We start from the raw sequence: 21,372 nt of genomic DNA, 5'->3' as shown, positions 1-21,372 counted from the left end.
GTGCTCAATGCAGAGCCCACCTGCAATAAAGCAACTAATCTAAAATTTACTGGGACAGGGAACACACCACAGAGGTTCTGTCAATGCTAGGGGAGACCATACTGCCAGTCTCCTTGTCACATTCTCCCCAGTAAGCACAGAATCTTGCCTTAGGACAGAGGAATGGGTTTGCCTCTTCTTTTGTTCTTGCTCTCCAAGAGGGGAGACAGTAATGACATCCGTATCCTGCATACTGGCAGGTACAGCTAAAATGCAGACTGAGGCTGTTTCTGAGCTCTCTGAGCTGTCTGATGAGCTGGAGGAGCAGAATTTCTGCTCCAGCTGCCAATTAGGCAGGTAACATATCCCTGACAAAGGTGGTATGTAAGAGCTAATTATTTTTGTATGTTGCTGCCTGAATAACTTGAGTCTGCCAGGTGCCAAATGCCCCTGGAAATCTGTGGGAACTGAAAGGTTCATCTTGTTCCTGACTCTTTTATGGAGTCAGACCCTAGAAAACTTCAAGCTTTTAGAACAAAGGCTCCTTATCTGCCGGCGCTGAGAGTGAATCATACCCATGAGAAACATGAGGTATTAAAAAAGGACTCCAAGCGCTGGTTCTGTGAGAGCAGGATGCGTGTTCCCCTGAAAGCCCGTCCCAGAGGTGAATCAATGCCACTGTACCTTGCACCACTTCCTCACACTGCTGTTCCTCTACTTTTCTGCGTGAGTCACTGAGTTGTGATCTCTGGTTTTCGTGCTTCTACAATCTTGTGCAATGTTGTCAAGGCTGTTATGCAGTTAAGATTTATCTGTTGCATTAAATAAAATCATCTGTATTTTGGATAGATAAGTGACCTAAATACCAGCATGTCTGGTCTAATACAGTGAGTCTGTAGAAAGTGATGGCATGGGGACAGCTTGGTTGAAACCTGGCTCTAGTGTGGTAGCCAGTCATTTGTTAGTTTTTAATTGTTTTCTTTTTCTTTTTTTCTCTTAGTTGTCTAACTGTGAGTGATAAAGAAAGAGAAGACACTGTCATTGTACACATGAACTGATGTGGTTTTACTGCATTTGGCCACATACTTAAAAGAAATATGCTGGTACAGAGCAGCCACAGGTCTTATCTCTGCTGCCACTCCTTTCACAAAAGAATGATCTTTACATCAACAGTTTCCACCCTTGGCTTGATAACATTGCAGTCCTCCCTTTTGCTCTTGGTCCGAATGCAGAGATTAAAAACACTCAGTTGATGCAAACAGTGGGTTGATACAACACACAGAATGGGGTGTAGATGTGCTTCACACAACAGAGAGCAGAATTGAAGGGGAAAATGTTGCTTGGAGGCAAGACGCCTCTTTAATTGATTATGGCAAGGAAAATCAAATACCATATTTGTTTTTTTCCTGGAGTATATAGAAAATGATCATAACTAACATCTGTTCATGTTAAGCAAATACTTGTCAAGACTTAAACTTCTGTTTGCATACAACTCTGAGTAGTGCATCTTAAAGTCATACATATTCATATAGAATGAAGAATGCATAATGTCTGCATAAAAAGATAAGCTGTATGACTATATATGAAGACAACAACTACAATTCTCACAGCACTGTCATTGGTTAATTTTAAAATATTCAAGCATTATTTAAAAAACAGTAAGCTGAACTTAAAACTACACTACAAAAAATTGTATAACTGAACCAATGCTGACTTGTTTTCCTCAATATTAATCAATTGTAAAGTTTCCCGTGTTGTTTTTTTTTTGTTTTTTTTTTTACTAACACTTTTTGTTAATTCATTGTTATTTTAACCTCCAGTAACACGATCAGACTTCTTCTGCCTCTGGGCAATTGAGTTATGCTCTGATCTTGAGTTCTAAGGGAAATGTTCAATTTTATTTTTTTCCAGAGTTGAATAAACAGTACCATGTATTCTATCTCTTGTGTTAGAATAGTGTTGTCTTCACATAAGACTCAAATAATGGTATTAGTCATTCATTTCCTTGTACACATACACCCTATTGCGTGTTGACAGGTTTATAAGGATGCAGTGGCAGCCGTGGGTGCTGGGAAGCTCCTAGACGACAGCCTTTGAATCCTTGCAGTCCTGAGCAATGGTGCCTGAGTTAGTCTGTTTATTGTCTGCTTTCTCTCCCAGATGCTTGACTTGTCTGAAAGATTAATACATTAACAAGAGTGGTAAGGTCCAGGGTTGCACATCTTTAAGACATGTTTATTACCAGATGGCACATGAGATTCAAAGGTCACCGTGGAAGGTAACATTTTAAAGTGAAACAACAATATTTATGTTCAAATACTATGCTGATGAGATCATATGGAAAAATGTTTCTGATTAAATTAGTTTATAAATAGCCACAATATATCTACTGAAAATTCCGAACACCACTTTTAGTCTTACTTCTTTTATTCTATTACTTCCTAATTTATTTAGTAACACAACACTACTTTCTTACATAAGCAGACTAGCAGCTGGGAAAAAAAAATCTTTACTGGATGGACAATCCCACTTTCTTAATTAGTTGAAAATCCAGTGTGAAACCCTGCTCTATTGTCTACTACTTAAAGCTAATATTCCATATCAGAGTTTTTTAGGACCTGAAAGAAATTTCAACTTTTAAATTCTCTGAGGTAAAATTCAGCTCGCAGTCATAATGACTTATTGGCAGATAGCTATGCTTATTTACGGGCAATATCATGTGCTACAACACATTTGACAAAAATCATGTTATGCTACTTACACAGAATCCATACAATGGAAAGAAAATCCTTTTCTTTAGCATTTCCACAGGACTGACTGTCTCATAGCTCATTAGTAAACATTATCAGTAACACTAAACCTGAAATCGTGTTTATCCTCTCAAATTGTCACAAACTGTATGTAAATTCCAGAGGAAATAGTTTTGCATAGGTTTAAAAGGGCAACTAAGCTCTTAATTAGCATTTCTTATCTACCATGCCACACAGGCATTAAAATGCAGAGGATTTAAATGGTACTTACTTTTCATGTGATCCGTTCTCAACTTTCATAGCTCCTTCCACTGGATCCAGTCCTTGTTCTGAAAACTGTTTCAAGGCACTTAACGCTGCCTAAAGAAAAAATGACTTGTCAAAAAAACCCACTGGCACAATTATATTAGCACCAAATAAAGGAAGGTGTGTGTTTTGATATTCTATTAATTTCTTGTATATTGAAGCCATTTAGTCTATAGAGCTAAGGCAGTGGGTGCACAACAGCTCCGTGATAAACAGCTGTGCTTGTGCATGGATTGAGGATATCTCCTTCCTGGGCACATGAGTGACTTGACTCCCATTTGTGTCAATGCAAGCTTCACCATTATATGAAGAATGGGATATACTTTTAGGATTCTTGGCTTTCTGGCTGCAAAGTCTCTCCAGCTTCCCCACCTGCTTTCTGAGAGCCCACACCTCCCAGAGATCCTGTGGACAAACTTTTGAGTTGCACATGGTTGCAGAAGGTGTGACAAGTGGGAAGAGGGTCAGCAGGACACTACCAGCACTCCAAATTCAGATCTGGAACAATGTTACAGCCTGATGTCTTTCACACAGGTAGTGAAATGTGCTAATCAGGGGGAGCCAATATAGGATGATTAGAGAGAATCAGGAATAGAAGAACAGTCCGTTTTTATCTATCTTATCTTTTATTAAGATAAGATATTAATAATATCTTATCTTAATATAAGATATTATCTTAATATAATAAGATATTAATAATCTTTTATTATCTTATCTTTATTTTATCTTTTTATCTATCTATTTTCCTGTGCATTCTTCATTGACCAACTTCTGACTCATCTGTTATGAGCCCCCCTTCTTCTCTTCCCTCTATCTGCTTTGGTAAAATGAAATTAATTTTTGTAATTGATTCAGAAAAGGTTGATTATGAAACTCTATGACATCACAAGGCTGACTTTGAAAGTAGAGCCAGAACAATAAAACAGCTGAGGTCAGTTCTGTTGAGAAGGTGAAATGTAAAGCAGAACCGCAAAATGGATTTTGCTTTTTATTCACTTCCTTCTGAGATGCATTCAGAACTAATCACAGGGGAAAGAAAAGGTGACTTTTCACAGACAATGTGCCCTAAGCTAACACCTCAAGCAGTGGAACTGACTGGAGGCCCTAAAGTGCTGTTCACAGTGAAGCAACAATTACTGCTCTCTTATTTGATGGGACTGAAAGAATCCATGTCTCTATCTTCCTTTCCCTCAGAGAGCAGGGACCCTGCCTGGAATAGGAGCTGCCATTGTAATGAAGTACTAGATTTGCCTTTGTACTAATTCTTTGCCTGGATTGTCTCAACGACTCCTTCACTTGAAAGGTATGTTTATACAACTTAAATATTATTAGACAATGTGTATTTTGGTGAGATGAATAACAGCACAAAAATTGCCAGGCTGCCCCAAAGTAGAAGACCACGTGTCCCATATTTGTCTATAGCAATGACTAGCTGCTAAAACCTCAGAAGGCTGTACAGGGTACTCCCACCCATAATGCATGAAAGTAGAATCTTTCTAGTCTGAAATGTTATGGTTTGTTCCCTGACAAAAAGAGCGATGAACATTTTATAAAGTCTCTTGGTAAACCTCAGATTATAACTGTTACCTACAATCCACTTTACCCTGTGCTCTGAGCTCCCTGTATGAGATCCCATTTCTGCATCTTTTGCTTTTATCACTCACTGAGTTCCCCTGAGAGAATTTTCTCTTTCCTCATTTCTTCTGTTTTTCTTGATGTTTTGATATATTTCCATTCTTCATAACAGTTCTTTCTCTACCACCTCATAGTGTCCCTTCACAAGTTTCACATGTGCATTCTCTACTCCTATAAGATCTAACCACCATCTGTCTTTACATCTTGATCTTGACTGCACAGCAAAATCACTGCTCATCACAAATAATTCCCTCAGTGGCAATGAGGGTTTTCAACTATTCTCCCCTTAACTTTTCTGTTCCAGCAACCCATCACATTTCTTCATCACAGTTTCTCTCTTCTCCTCCTCTCCCTGAGGTCCTTTTCATCACAATGCAAGCACGACTCATCATGTGAGGAAGGGGAGTGATTTGGGCTCTTATGCTTCCTTGTACTTTAACTTGTCATGGGTTAGCATGAGAAGAGAGAGAAAGAATCCAATGGGTAGGGACTGGCACCCAAGAATCTCCTGTCTTCTCACATCCATTTTTTTCCTGATGCACATTAGCAAAACTATCAGAATCTCCTTCCTTCTTATGTATGGTAAACCAAAGCCCATTACCAGGTAGCACTGCAAGGAGAGAAGGAAGCTGAGACATCCGCTCCTCCCACACAGTTAACCTGCTACCTCATATGTTTCTCAACCCATCTTGTTTACTTTTTCATACCCACTCTTAGCTTCCTGGTCTGATGTGTGAATAGCAAACTTATTGTGGAAGAACTTTGTGTTCAGTTATTTGTTTGTACAGTGACTTAGACAAAAAGGCCCTGATCACAGTTTGTAAGTAGAGCCAAGTAAAGTTTCATTCAAGATTAAATCACAGATTGATCATATGATCTGCAGACCAGTCTGGTCTCAATTAGGGGTAACTGAAATCCCAAAATCATCAAGAGATTAATTAGACCAACGCAAACATCCAAATTCTAGAATTTCTGAGTAGCTGTTACTTACTACTGTTTTACTCAGAGAACTGACTATTTGCGAGGCATCCCACATAAATTACAGAATTGCAGAGCTGCTTTCAGGGTTGTTTTCCAGGAAAACTGATTTGGAACTTCCTGGATGAATATTAGCCACCAGCTTAATAGAATCAGATGAAGAGAGCCCTTCTCCTATTCTAATAGCAAGGGAAGAAGTACCACAATATAAAATAATGAACACTTTGCCTATAAGCATAGATCATTGCGTGTCAATGGGAACACAGAAGCATATGGGTGTCAATAAAGTAAATATGGAACAATTAGAGAAAACACATAAAATGAAAATACGATTCAAGGTGTTCAATAATAAACATGTTTAACACCAACGCAACTTCCAAATCCTAATGCTTATAACGTGGTGCAGTCTCATTTCGCTGTCTCATCTGTCTTCAAGCCATGCCTTTCCCAAACTGAAATATGACATAAAAGATAAAATCTCAGACCTATTGCATTTGTGAAACCAAATATCAGAGGGAGAAATTGGCAGGGAAGCAGTCCTGTGCCCGTATCCTTGATCTTCCAGCTACAGGTGTCAGGGTGTTTTTGTGGGTGCTGTTGAAGTCTGCATTTTTCCACCTCCTAAATGCTCTCCCACCCAATACTCCAGCAGATCTCAGGGCTAGGCTTTTCTTCCCCAGGTTCTCCCAGCCTCCTACACCTCACAGTCCCTCTCCAATTTCCAGTTTTTCCTAATGTGTTCCATCCAGGCTAATAGGAGGTCTAATTTCTTTTTCATGGAACCATGTCTAACGCTCCATAACTCACCTGTGGGGGAAGCCTAATTACTTATACCCCAACATTTGCAACAAGATTTGAGTTTTGAGTAAGTTTATTTCCTTTTTAAAAGGTCCATTCATGGGATGTGGCTGAAGGGGAGTAGAGGAATGGTAGAGAGAGCCTTGCAGTGTACTAAGAATTCCCCCTTTTCTTTCTCCCATAGCCTGCTTATATTTGGAAGGATCAGCAAGCTAAGAGAAGCAGGTGAGTAAACAATACTTTGGATCTTAATAGATGTCTTTAATGTTTCTTCTCTCCCCATCATGCCCCTAGACAGACATGAAGATGCTGGATTCAGGAAGGAAGCTGGTAGCTTAGAGGCTGTGACCTGAATAGTCAGCAGAGCAACACAGAGCTCAAGTAATCTGCAGTGAAGAAGAGTTACAAGCAGACACCAAGCTAATTTAACCCATGATTCAATTCTATTAGTCCCAATAGATTTACACTGCTTGTCTTAAATATAACTTATGAATGGCAGATAACTTAGGTTAAATGAAAAGGAAGGAAAAAAATGGAACATTTGACAGCAAATCTGGTGAACAATTTCCTCTTTTAAAGGCTCAACACTTCCTTCCATTGATATTTTTCTTACAATAGAGCATCTGCACAGATACAGAGAAATTCTTCTCTCCCCCAGAAGATTTTACAACTGTTTTGTGAGTGAAGCCCCATAGGTTACAGAACAGATGTCCTTACACATTTCTTGTATCACTTGTTTTTTGTGTAGCTACAACAGTGCCAAAAATACAATGCCAACAGGATGCACCGCACTGCTAGCTGTTTGTCTTGGCTGCCATTTCCATTAGTATGTGTGTGTATCAGGACAGGGATGGATGTTTTCAGTCATTTTTTAGCTTTCTTCAAGTCAATTGGCAATTAGTAAATAGCACTGAAACTTGCAAATATTCTTCCTGTTTCTCACTCTGGGGGTTAAGTGTCTTATAATGACAATCTAGTAACATTAGATCATTTTTAAGCAAAAACCGCAGACAGGCACTCCACTAGCCCATATGCATTTAAGAGCACATCCTCATGATAAAATTTTCACATTTGTTTTAACACAGTATGTGGTTTGTGTTTTTCCTCTTAAATCTATATTACATTTCAGCTTATTCCATGAAACTGAAAATTGTAAAAGTTTGTTGTCTCTGTGGCCCTTCCAGTTGACTTTACCAAGGAGGTCTGAGACAACCCCAATAAACACACTGCTTCATACTGTTAGTTCACTGGCATTATTGCTCCTAACATCAATTTTCTAAGAATATAAAAAAACACATTCAGCTTGGACTTAATCAGTGTTTTCCAAAGACATAAAATTATGGGCAGAAACTGCAAGACTGACTTGTCAGGGTCTAGAGAAGGTCACGAAGAACAAGATTTTACTGTCTTTAGTAGCTGGGTCTTAGTTCAGGACTGAGTTTGCTGAGTCAAATGATTCATTGTGGTCATGTTTCTTGTAGTCACATGCCATATGCATCAACAAGTCTCTGTTGCTCAAGTTTAGGCTTGAGAACATGTTTGAATACCAGGTTACCATCACAGACTTTACTCCTGGATTTCAGTTTCAAGCCAAAAACCTAAACAGCAGTACATGAGCAAAACCGGTACTATCTACAAACAGATCAATGTTTATCTGTTTTCTAAATCAAAAGAAAAAATGTCCCCCTAATCACTGAGTTTCTTTCCCTCACCCTACTGACTAATGAGGCCTCAAAAGGCAATGTCAGCTGTGCAATAGCATTGCAACAAAACTGTTTGCATCAGTAATGGGATGCACTTCATGAGTTTTTAATATATGGATTTTAATTTCACATTTAAAGGCTATTGAAAAAACCCCAAGAATATTACAGCTATAGAGGTGAGTTTGAAGGCTCAGTGCCCCAAAACTGAGTAACCATTTAAATCTGTATGTATTCAAATTACTATTCTTGGCGATTGCTTTTGCTTTCTCTAGATGAAGAAATTTTTGACTAAGCTTCCACCTGGCTTTAACTTGCCCACACTCAATACTTCATGCATAGAGAAATGCACAAAGAGAAGATACATTTGTTTGTGTAGACTTACATACATGCACACAGAGTAGTTAAAATTTGACTCCTTAACATACCTATTTAATTCTTTCGGATTTGTCAGGTTGGCTACATACAAGCTAAACAAAAACTAAGTATTGCAATCAAATCCCTTTTTTTCACAGCTTCTGCCGTTAATGAATTTACTATATTGCAAGCAATAACTTCTGCTAGGAGTTTTCATCTCTTTCCTTTCAATGTGCTGTTCTTTCCAGTTGATTAGATTTCATGTGAACCAATGTTAAAATCTGTTTGAATATTAAGTTCAAAAAGGCTTTTCATAGCACACAGTGTAAACCTTAATTAAATGACTTTAAGCTCTTTCCTCATATTGTTTATGATATGCATGAAGAACACAGGGTTATAATCTGATTAACTCATGTAGTTTACATGGAAATAGCATTTTCCAAACTGATTAATCTCTGCACAAAGGCATAGTCACCTGATAGGCACTACACTTGAGGCTACTGATTGCACCTGTCAAGAGAAGGAGCTTGGAGGATAGGAGGAGTCCACTATTTTCAAACAAAGAATATGATTCATGGATGTAGCTTAGAACAAGTCCCAAGTAGTAATTAATGCTGCCCCCAGGCAACTCATGCAGCCAGAATTTAAATGACACACAATCCATGTACAGCCTGACCTTGCCAGCTTTCTGGGGGTAATCCTAAAATAAGGATTAACTGTTCTTGAACAATTTTTCCAATATATTTAACAGAGCTTCTATCAACAACAGCATGCATGCCACCTTCTTCCACCTAGTTTTACTGGAAAGATGTACTCATTCCTCCATGCCTCTTAATATGCTGAGAAGTGTGTGGAGCGAAAGACACTATTCAACATGGAACTTTATTTCCATAGGTTTTGATCTTCAACCTCAATACTACTTCATCTATTAAAGTAAAGAGACTGCTTTAACAGTAGAGACAGTCACTTGGGCATGGCTTATTTTCCATGTGAACCACCACACTAGAAATTTGACTGCCATTCTTGGGACCATGAAATAATTCCAGGAGTAAGGAATAGTGAAGCCTTCTCTTAAAGCCCAAGAAAGAGCTGCATTATCATCTGGGGTGAGACAGTTCTATTGTTCTAATGGTGATACAAAGCTTCCCAGTCACAAAGAAAGAAAAGCATGCCAAAAAGCACCTATTTAAAAATTAGTAAAATATATGCTTTTGTATGAAGAGGATTTAATAAATGATACTTAAAGTCAAACACATCTAAGTTGACAGAATATAAAGCATTAATCCAGCATGGAGAGGTCAGTCTAGTTGCCAAGTTTAGGTTGTGTCCTTACTTGCAGGTAGGAAAAGGAGAGGAAGGGATTGCTAAAGGATCTATATGGGACTCAGACTATATGGGACTGCATCTTCTCAGACTCCTCCCACACATATTCCCAGTTGAAAGAGGCAATATACTCAAGTGCTACCAAGACTTTTACCTTCATCACAATTTATGCAGAAAACCAGTAAACTGATGCTTCTTCATGAGCATCTCAAAAGAGCTATCAGGTTCAGTATCTACTGAGGTGTGTCTACATCCTCTAATGGTGAAGTGAGTTATGAAAGCTGGGCCCCAGTACCAACAGTTAAAATAATGTTAAAATATAAACAGTTAAATTGGTTAAAATAAAAACAGTTAAAAAATGTTAAATAGTTAAAACAGAATTAAGAATTAAGTAAATCTGTATCAGATATTTTCAGTGTCTCTCCAGTGTACCTGCTATAGATTTTGTCTAGAATTCTGGAATTTCTTTTAAAGTAAATTTATTTCTAAATTGAAGACTTCAATTTTTCCCGTCAGTTGCTGCAATTCTAAGAACAAATACAGAAAGAATCACACATCATCACAGATTACTTATGAACATGGAAGAAAATACTTCGAAATTAAATTTCCAAGTGTTTACACTACATATACACAACAGAATTTCACTAGATGGCAATTAATCTTAAATTAATCTTGCTTCTAATTTTATATCCTTAGACAAAAACTACTTAAACACTAACTTTCAGAAGGAGGTAGACATTTTAATAATATAGTGGCTCTCAGTAATTAGAGACTTCCAAACGAGAGTATTTAGATGGCCAATTATTGTATTGGTAGGTAGAGGCTTAAATTACGCAACTAAGACCACACTCAAGCATGATTGAAGAGCTGCAGACAAAAATTACAGGAGATTTTAAGAAAGACAGCTTCAAATGTAAAACTGAAAACAGCAGAATGCATATCCTCAGGCAAAATCCTACACCAACATTGAAAAAAGGCCATGAATCACTCTCTCATCACCGATGGCTGGAAAATATCCTTGTCAGCTGAATTCTCAGGATGATTTGGTTGGTTGGTTTGTTTGTTTGTTTGTTTATTCATAGGCATTTCTCCACATGACTGCAACAGATTTGCAAGTCTGCTGCCATTAACCCTGCATCTACTGCAGAAGATTTTGACCTCTTGATTTTAAATCAGTGGACTGAGATTCTTCGACTGCGTAAGAATTTACAGTGATTTCTAAAATATGCTTTGTTAGACTATCCTCTTCTTTTATCAGACCTCTACAGTTCCATCCTGCTTTTGACATCACTGCCACTGCCTTCACTACACAGGTATCAATACATAAATGACCGTGGTATTCCCCATGAGGAAATGGGCCCTGACCCATAGTAATGTAGACATAGCTAGAACTCTTTCAACAAAATTAATGAACTGTAAGCATTTATTCCATTATTTAAGTGGTTTTCTTAGGTAATTTCTCATACAGAGTGGTCAAAAAAAAAAAAAAAAAGATATTATAAGATTTTTATGAATTCCCAAATATCCACACCAAAATCAGTGTACGACAAGGTTCAAGCTATCAAGTATTACTCAATATTTGCATCAACATGGCTACTTTTTCACTTAGTAAACTGAATTTGTAAAACACACTCACTAGTGTTTAGGTACTTTTTGGCTCTCCTTGCAAATATCCTCTTCTTCATGAGAAAAGTGTCACCAAGGAATAGAGGTAGTTTAATTAATGCTGTTTTAAAAGAGAATGAAACCAAAGCAAGACAACATAAGCACAGAAAGGGCTGGCCCAAGATCAGGCAATAAAAGTAAGACTCAGTTTTACTAGTTTACATGCATTTTGGCATAGGCCAAGATAGAAAGAGAAGATTCTGAATAAAGGTATTTAATGATAGAAAATGTTAAAAGTCTGAGCTACAGCCATTTAATTCAAATGCCTCATTCCTACCACTATCACTCATCAAGCTATCATCTTCCCAACAATGCAAAATATTTTCTATGACATAGTGGAGAAAAAAGTCTCCCTTTTTAGGAGAAGATGACTGGTGAGAGCCTCTCACAGTTATTTTCTTTCCTGAAACATTCTAAAGAGTACTTTTCTTCCCACAATGTTTAACAAAACTACCTATTTTTTTCTTTAAACTTGACATATTTTTATGTCTAAAGACCATACACTTTACTTTAGTCATGGGAGCAATTTCCTAACTATCAGATTCCTTGGTTTTAGCAATTTTATAATGAAAGAATGTTTGTTCTCTCATACTGAGTCCATTACCTTAAATTTTAAGTGCTTGTCAGTCTAAACATGACTAGCAACTTCGGTTTGAAGACAAAAGAAATAGATTACACTTAATGCAAAGCATTGGCCATTGGTTTCTTCAAGGAGCAAATTGAAGCTGGAACAATGGGGGAGTTTAGGGCTGTAGATTCTTGCATTACAACATCTGTAATGAAGCCCACGTACTAAATTGTATCCTATCTCTGCTTCTGTGAAACTCTACTCCTGTGGCCAGCACACTGGCATTCAGAGAAGGATGCTTCCACCCTCCGAGCCCCAATGACCAATCCCCCTCTTCATTCTCCAAGTCTCATTTTACAAGTGTGCATGTACGTCCAACAAAGTACCAAATCTAGATTGACAGCTAAAAGCATTATATTTAGCATATATGGCATGTAATTAGAAATTTGAGTGTTTCCAAAAGGAAGAAGTTTTTGATTCTGATCTTAGAGTATTCTTTCACTGCATTAGCCGGTATTTTTTTCCTAATTGAAGCTGATTTAAGTGCGAGCAGAGTCAGACCCAAGAGCTCCAGGACAAACTTCTCATCTGAAGCAGTTTGTAATATAATTTTGTCTTTGCTAACCATTGATGGCTTGTCCTCATCCCATTTTAACCTACAACCATCAGCTCCCTTAATGGAAGTGTCCATAAAGATCTTCTCTAAAATATGCTTTTCCAGCACACTTAATGTCTTTTAATGTCTTTCCAATTAAATCCAGATGTGAAAAGCTTAAGGAACAGTTCTCAGGACTGAAAAAGATGACATAAATCTTGCAGCTGACAGAGATCCCACTGAGCTCAGTTGGGAAAATTCACAGAGGACTTCTTGTGAGCCAGAAAAGCTGCTGGGTATAAAGACAGATGTGTATACTCCTATTAAAAAAATTTAAATAAAAACTGACTCCTACAATGAGGTATCCACAATTATCAGGGACATTACTAACTCAATCGCTCAATGTGCTGAGCACATCCTGTGCGGTACAAATTTCTCTCATCTTTTCGGGAAGTTTATCAGAGTTGAAGGGGGTCACATCTGTCCGGGAAAGAGCCCCTCACCTTTCAGGATTGCACCTCTTAAACCAGTGTAGAGCTGATACTGGTAAACACCATCTGTCTTGCTCTCTTACTGCTATCAACAGGGAGGGAACACACTCTGCAAAACAACACTGAATTTCTGTCCACTCTCCTTTATCTCTTCCGTAATCAAGTTAGCATATTAAATTGTGGTTTTATTACAGAAGACTTCCCAAATGTGATATTAATTATAAATTCTTACCAGTCTGAAGGGAAACTGGGCATTCCTGGTAGCTGACTACCACTGCTGTGCAAGTGCTGTTTGTGCAGCTGTCAATTTGGGGTTTGTTTTGATGTAATCACTTGCACACCCTTAGGATTTTTTTTATTTTATTTTACTTTAACAACAGTACATCATCTGATTTTCCAGACACAAACTGTAAATGTAGGCTAAGATCAAGCCACATCTTTCAGAGGGACAGGAAATATTCACACATGCAGCTTGTGTTAAAGTTTGTATGTCTCTAGAAAACTGCCCAATGCTAACAGCTTCCATAACTTCCTGCTACTTACTTAGTTACTTTTGAAATTAGTAGATTATCCAGATAGATCAATGATTTTTAAAGGGCTACATCCTTGTGAGACATCTGAAAAGAGGAAGAATGTTCCAGGATAGAAGGAAAACCCATTTCTAACTGAAGCTTAAGTGTGGGTCCATGTTCATTACTGATGGGAACTTCAGCAGTGACATTTTGGACAGTATTGCTTAATTTCGTTGCATTTTTATAATGTCCATGCAAAAGTTTTAGCATAATTTGGTGTCATGAATGAGTGTACAGAAATATTAAACTAACTACCTGTATTAAAGGGCGATCTTCCATCCTCAAGTACAAGATCCAATATTGGGATCTGAACAGTAGTGCAAACCTAACGCTGAAAGCAACAGGCTCCTAAACACACACACAAACTCCCTTGAAGACAAAATTCCTCTGGTTCACAGCTTGCTTTACTTTTCACAATGGCCAGCACTTTTCAGACTATCACTCCTTCAGGGCTGAAGGCTGGATCTGACTCCCACCAAAATCACTGTTTCATGACCATCACTCAGGAGGAATGCCCTTCCCTTGGAATGAGCCGCTGCTGCCATGAGGATCCCACTCTTGGCTAGCCCAGGGAATGAGCTCAAATCTTTTGCACTTTGCTGCCAGGGACCACCAGGCCAGCTCTGATTTATAGCTTTTTCTTTACAGTTTTATGATACAAGAATGTTCACTTGTAATTACAACAGCATTTTGTTGGCTCCCTGCCTTCACTTGGGTATGCACAACACCATATCCTTCATTCCAGCCTTTTTTATGTCAGGACCCCAAATTTGAGAAGAAGTACATCACTGTTACAAGGATGCTGCAGATCTTGCTGCTCCTTAAGAGGAAACTTGTACATATTTGTTCAGGGGCACATGTGAGCAGCTGGATCTGACATTCAACTAGAAGTCTAGTGGAGAGCTGGTCAAAATTCTTCCTCATAAAAATAATAAATTAAGAAAAAACTTTGTATTAAAAAGCTTTGTATGAGAATGTATGATTTCTGATAAAAGGTTTTTTAGGTCTAAGGTAGACTCTTCAGTCAAAATATCACAGACAAGTGCAAAATAAAACCACTGCACTAATAACTTCTTGATGTGCCACATTCACATGCCTGTAAAAATTCAACAGGTCTCTAGTTTATTTAAAAGTGAATGGAAATACTTGTGCTCTTGATGTGTTTTGTGGGATAAAAAATCTGTTTTATTCAAAAGAAGGTGACCCTGCCATTAAGCTGCTGTATCACCCTGAAGAAACACTTTAGCTCGATGTTTTTCAGACATATACTTAGTTCCTGACTTTGAGACAATCAAGCAGTACATTTCCATCACTTGCGGTTTAAACTTGATTTTGTGATTTTCAGGAGAGGCATAACCTCCTTTCAGGGAAAACTCCAGGTATTTTAGATACCATTTAAGAGTTAACTGTCAAGCAAGTCTTTCTTTTCTTTCCAAGTCTTTTAAACAAAGAATACTTCTGTGCTAGCTTAATTTATAGAACCATATATGTCCCATTTTAAGTGGATGTGATTAAGAAGAAACACTAAGCTTAGATTATTCTACTAAATGAGAAAAGTTTAAAGCCAATAAACTGTATCTAGGATTTTAGCTGGGAGATGAAAATAAAAGGCACATTTGTTCCTGGTCACTGAATTTTTAACCTGGGTCTGTTGCTCCTGCTGTTAAGCTCCTATACATTCCTTACTAGCTCATAGTGTCCAGCATTCCCAGCTCTCAGTGTTTGGAATTAGAGGTGAACTGCAAAATAAAACCAGGGTTTTTTTGAGAGCTAGTATGGAAGCATCACTTATTCTGATAGAAGGAGGCAAGTGAAAAGGGTAATTTTTAAAAAGAGGTCTTCTATTAGTTTTTTTTTAAATTTAGATTAGATGTATAAATTCCAACTTACCATTTGGGTCTGAGTATTCTGGCAGTATCTGAAAAATGGGAAGATGCTGCTGAATCTGGTTGATAAATGAAAGCTGTACATGATCTAGCTCCTTAGTAAAGAAAAGGAAAAGCTGAGCCTCTGCCAGTTCTCTATCTCAGGTATGAGAATACTTTTCAAATGCCCCAAAGCTTGCCTTTATTAGACAACAAGCAGGAGACAAAACCCCTGGGTTTCTAACAAAAACCAAACCTATCCTGTTTCTGTCCCTCCTGTGCCTTTTCAAGTTTATATATATATATATATTTTTAAGTAGAATATTTTGACCTGCCTTTTTGCAGTACAGGAGCTGTAACATGACTTCATTGCTTCTCCTTTTACCTCAAAATCCTCTGAGGGTATTTGGGTATTTCCTTAAGGTGAAATAAAAAAATAATCTGCCTGCAGTGGCACATCACTCTGGTGATCAAGTTAAATGACACCATTGCAGAAAAGCCTCATAATACATATTTTCCCCTTGCCTAGTCCAGTGCTGCTATTTTACACACAAATTCAAGCATTTCTTCGCCAATGTGTCTTGAAGTGTAGGATTAGTCCTCACTTAAAATCAGTAGCAGCTACCTTCCTGTGCATTTTGTGAAGTGGTAGATGTACTTTTTATTGGATTATTTTCTACTGCTTACAGGTCTCCTTTTTAACAGAAAGGCCAAATCTACCCTCAGATTCAGCTTCTGTTGCTGTTTGTGTATTGATTTAAGTAGGAACTGGCCTTGTTCTCTTGGATTTGCTTTAGTCATTAAATCCTACTTCAGCCTGCTACTGCACAGGTATAAAGATAAAGAGTAGTAAGAGGCACCTTCAGTCATCTCCATGATTGCTGTCCTGTGTGTTTTTCTGGTAAGAATGGTATCTGTTGGATACTGCATACTTCAAAAAGTGGTTCAAGAGAGACAGCAGGAGCCAGATTTCCTCAAGAACTTCTTAAATCCAGGAACCTCTCCAACTAGTAGGTCACTAATGAAGATTAGACACTCCTTGTCTCTGATTAACTGAGCTCTGTATCTCTGGACCTGCTTTTACTCCATTTACAGTTACAGTCAAAAATATAGATATATGTCCAAAAACTTTACCAAACAGCTGGGGTTTAGCTGGAGGATCTTCTAACGGCTATTTTATCATTTCATCCTAGCATCTGTTATTAAAATCCATTAACCACAGCTGTCAAAAAGAGCTAACTCAAAATCTTGCTGGTTACAAAATAACCTGTCAGGATTAGATTCAATAAAAAAATCAGGTGCTTACAAATTAAGTGCTGTAAGAGTGAAGTTTCAAACAGCACATCCCTGGAATAAAATCAAAGGTCTAAAGTTAAGTACTCTGTTTTTTTACTCAGCATTAAGCTCAGAGACAGGTTTCTCTGAAGAATGATCTGAGAAAGCTACATGATGAGTGTGGAGCTACCTGCAGGCAATGAGGTACTCCAAGCTTAGAGGTGAACTCCTGGTCCTCTCTGGAGTTCATCTGCAAAGCCAGGACCACAGGCAGAGGCCTGGCAGCTTGGACAGCTGGTGTGCACAAATGTACGGTCCTCTCCTGAAGACAGCTGGCCCTTCAGCCCTCCAGAGGCCTGAGCAGAGCCTGCTGCTGTCATTGAGAAGGTGATCAGCAGAGAGGTGGGTGGAGGTGAGACTCCTTTTTGTCCTTTTTGTCAATGGCACAGATGTGAGCACTATTGTCCAGAGTATGAGACATACAGATTTCAGATTTCTTAGCTGTAGGTCAACAAACTACATATCCTACTTCCTAGGTGACAACCTAACCTCCAGGATCAGTGACAGGGAAGATTCAGCTGTTGCAAAAAAAAAGTAAGTCAACATATATGGATCAAAGAAAGGGAGGAGTCTGACTCCACAGGCTGATCACAGCAGTTACTAAGCTGTCCTGAGGATCACCCCTTGCTGCCTAGATAATTTCTGTTCTTTATCTAATTGGTACTTTAGCAGTAAGTTCAGAAGTGATGAAAGCAGGAATTGCAATCCAGTACTTCTGCTTTTGGGGGTTTCTTTAAAAAGTTGGATGCAACCATATTCCTTCTCATCCTTTCTCTGTGCAATCCTGAGTATTTTAAGGTTGTTATGTGGAGGCTCAGGTTATCTGGAAAGGTAGATAAATAGCTGCACATGCATTTAGACAGTCTCCTATGATATATAATTATTAGTTCCTGAAGGCTGTGGGAAGAGTTCGTGTTTCCTGAGTAAGTCTATGTTACTTTGTAAAGCATGAAAGCCACTAGCAGCTATCCAACCACAGCTAAGAAAAAAAGCCCTCAGGATGCTGTTTCATTAAACATTCTTGTGTATAAGGCATTTTAATGAATATATAGCTCTATCTTACTAAAAGATTTTATTAAGATAAATAATAATAATCCTTCACTATTCAAGCTCCCTTCATGCAAATGATCCAATAAGCCCTCACATGTATGCAAACCCTTTGAGAGGGTTTCCAGGATCTTAATTTTACTCTGCCATCACAGAGTAAAATTAAGTTAGTTAAAATCATCACACTCAGAATAAAAGCAAAAAATGCTAATGTAAGTTAAATGATAGTAGAGAGTAAAACTTTATGTCCACTCTCAGTTAGTTCTAAAAATTTAATAATTTTAGCTGTCACATAAACAATAAAATCAAACCATGAAGAAAACACTAGAGTTCTAAGGCTGCTACCAGAAGCAGAGAAAATACATGCATAATGTTATGCATATTAGACAGTAATATTCCTCAAGCAGGAATAAGACCTAACTGAAGCCATGCTTGAGATAACTGTCATGCTATCGAGTTACAGTAAAGAGGAGATCAGACTTATTCTTTCCTTCACAATGAAATCAGTATAAACAAATCATATAATGTTTGGACACCAAACTCCTGGAACAAAGAAACCTAGAAAATCTCTTAAAACCACCCACAGACTCCCCATGCTGGTCTGTGATTATACAACTGGAGAAGATCATCCAAACTGTGACGTAAACCAATGTCAATCTGCAAAGGATACTACTACAGCGGTTCTAACAAAAAATAAAGCAAGTCCCTGGAAGAGGCATCAGTAAGGAATACTTTCATACTTACCATCCATTTTCCCTGTAAATGAGGAAAGCTTTTTTAAAACTTAGAGAAAGAACTTAATCCCTAGACTAAGGATACAAGAGACAGACTCTCTTGTGTGTTTTTACTATACTGCAAAACACATTCAGCTAAACAAAAGTGAGCCTGGGACCAGCCATAAAGGAAAATACTTCTTAATGGACCCCACTGCTTTTTGTATTTCAACCTGCTCCTCTATGAAAATAATTTTGTCCTCCTTATTTGTTATGCAGATACATTCACTTTCATTTTCAGAAATACATTTGCAAAGCATATTTTTTTCCTATGGACTACTCACCAAAAGAGAAGATCCAATGCTGAAAACCTTTCTGTTCTATCAGTAAAATACAGTGTTTCTGTAGGCCGCATTTCTACCTCAGAACTATAGTTTTGCTCCTTGCCTATCATCTGGAAGCAAACTGTTCTAGACCTGAAAACAACGTGTGCCTGTCTAGGAGAGATGTGAAAGAGTCCTGCTGTCTTTCTGTAGATATGGCCTAGAAAGTGTGAAATGTCTGTGCACCCCTTAGGAGGCTTCACGAGATTCAGAACACACAGCACTAAGGATGCTAAAGCAGTGGACTAACCCATCTGCCCTGAATGTGTGGTCTATGATAGATCCATTTTTTGCCCTGCTTCTGCTCAATTTGGATTCCACAAGGCTAAAAAATGTTTGACTGAAATAAGGAGCAAATGATACAATGCAATCCCATTTTCAAATATTCTGGCATTCTTTCTTTCTAGCTGTGCCATAGAGGAATTTGATATTCAAATGTATTTAGTAAAGAAACTAATTTCATTAGAATCAGACACCCCTGAAAATTGGTTAATAATTTATATTTCCCTAACATTGATTTCATTCTTGTTTCTAAGCCACAGTTGACTGAACTGTAACTTGGTATCAACAATGGGCATTAATCATACAAAAGAAAAAAAAGAAGCAGTAATGAACTGACAAAGTTTGTTAGTCTTCTCCAGTAAGGGTGCAACAATTAGCAATACAGTGAATATCAATCATTCAAATGCTGTAAAAACACTCTGTATAAAGAGAAGAAATGAAAAATGGTAGCCGATAAAAACTTAACAATATTGGAGAAAAAAGATCTAATAATTATTATAGTTAACAGACTGTGAAAGAATACTTCATTAAGAAGTTGGCAAAATATTTTTTACTAAAATTAATAAATTCTCATTCTTAAGAAAGCATGTTCTGCAGAATTTACACAAAGTTTGTTTTTTCATATAGTCATATACGCTTCTTTTACTGATGTATTGTTAACCTTCAATCTTTTTCAGGTTTTATTTACAATATACTGCCTGACTGAAAGCTGTTCTACTGGTATCAGTGTTAACAGCAGCTGCACATTGAGGTACCAACAAACTTGTACATGAACAGTGTTTTTGATGAAACATAAGAAAAAAGATTCTGTTCTTCATGATCACTAGCTCTCTTGTGTTTTAACTACTGCAATGATTTCATCAAAGCTCATCATATATGAAGAGCTAAATTAAATCGTTTCCTCCAATATTTTAATATGATATTCTATATGCAATTTTAACTTACAATGTTTAAGTATAAATTATTATGAATTCTAAACACAAAATACAAAAGTAAAAAAATTTATTTTTTGAGTTACATTGTTCAATCCAATGCAACTCTCACCCTTCACTGGAGCAGGGACAGGAAGAAGTCTTCAATAAATTTCAGAAGCATTTGCTGATATTTTCTATATCTATTTTCTATGTCGTATACAAGTTTACAACATACACTGAATATTTTAATAAACAACGTGCTTACTTGGCTAATAATTTCTAAAAAGAGCAAACCTCTCCTTATAACAGCTGCAGTGGCCCAGATGTCACAAAAGCAGAATGCCTTTGCTATGCTGGGGAGGGGCAGGCTTTCCCTTTGCACAGGCACATGGAGGTCCCAGACAGCACAGGCACATCCACGCCTGGTGCGGGAAACATGGAATGAATTTATTTGCTTCTGTACACATGGCAAAGGAGCTTCAGACCTGGAAAACAGCAGTTCCACCCCCATGCAGCAGTTTCCCAGCTCTGCTACAGTGCAACTGCCCGGTTTTTCTGATTTGGCAACAGAATCAAGACTCAATTGAAAAATGGACTCTGTAGAGAATATGATGTGCCCATACTAAATAACAACTTACTGAGGAGACAGAGCTGCTTGCTTCTGATGAACAGCAATATTTGGCAGGCAGAGTTGCTACCCCTGCTGTTTGCTTTGTGGGAAGGTAACATTCTCTATTGTAGTCTCTTCAAAGCTCTTAATACACCGTTAGACTAAAAGAGCAAGCAACAAAAGCTCTGATTTCTCCTGGAAAACAGCAAAGCTTCTTCCTTGTAAAGCATTGTGGAAGGTCCTACTTGGTACTGCTGAAAACTCCAGCCCTCTGCTTTCCCTGGGAAGCAGCAGCACAGAGCTTCTGGTCTCCTCCCAAGTTTATTAGTCTCTCTGTCCCTAATTCATGTTTTTTACCAGTTCCCACAGCAGCAAAGTCTCAGTCATTGTGCCCATTTTACTGCTGTGCTGCCTCAATCTGCAGGTTGCTTTGGCTGACAGGGTGAATCCTGGACACTCAAAGAGCTAAATATGGTGTCTAAGGGGAATGAAAGAAGCAGGTTTCT

The 21,372-nt window shown here is 37.9% G+C and overlaps 1 protein-coding gene across 4 annotated transcripts in view; it reads right to left on the bottom strand.

Annotated features, from left to right (window-relative positions):
* Positions 1–1,015: 1,015 nt before the first annotated feature.
* Positions 1,016–21,372, bottom strand: part of STAU2 (staufen double-stranded RNA binding protein 2) — a 171,510-nt gene continuing 151,153 nt past the window's right edge. For all 4 annotated transcript variants that reach the window (XM_014255101.2, XM_005517089.2, XM_014255111.2 and 1 more), the window contains 2 exons: positions 3,001–3,089; positions 1,016–2,152 (listed from right to left, as the gene is read on the bottom strand). In XM_014255101.2, the coding sequence (XP_014110576.1) occupies positions 3,019–3,089 (71 nt within the window). In that variant the 3' untranslated portion in view covers positions 1,016–2,152; positions 3,001–3,018. The remainder of the gene's footprint in view (positions 2,153–3,000; positions 3,090–21,372) is intronic.

The sequence above is a fragment of the Pseudopodoces humilis genome, chromosome 1 (assembly GCF_049639895.1).
Source record: "Pseudopodoces humilis isolate 2021_Gansu_Grassland_sample_001 chromosome 1, ASM4963989v1, whole genome shotgun sequence".
Classification (NCBI taxonomy): domain Eukaryota; kingdom Metazoa; phylum Chordata; class Aves; order Passeriformes; family Paridae; genus Pseudopodoces; species Pseudopodoces humilis.
This window is presented reverse-complemented; position numbering and strand designations above follow the sequence as displayed.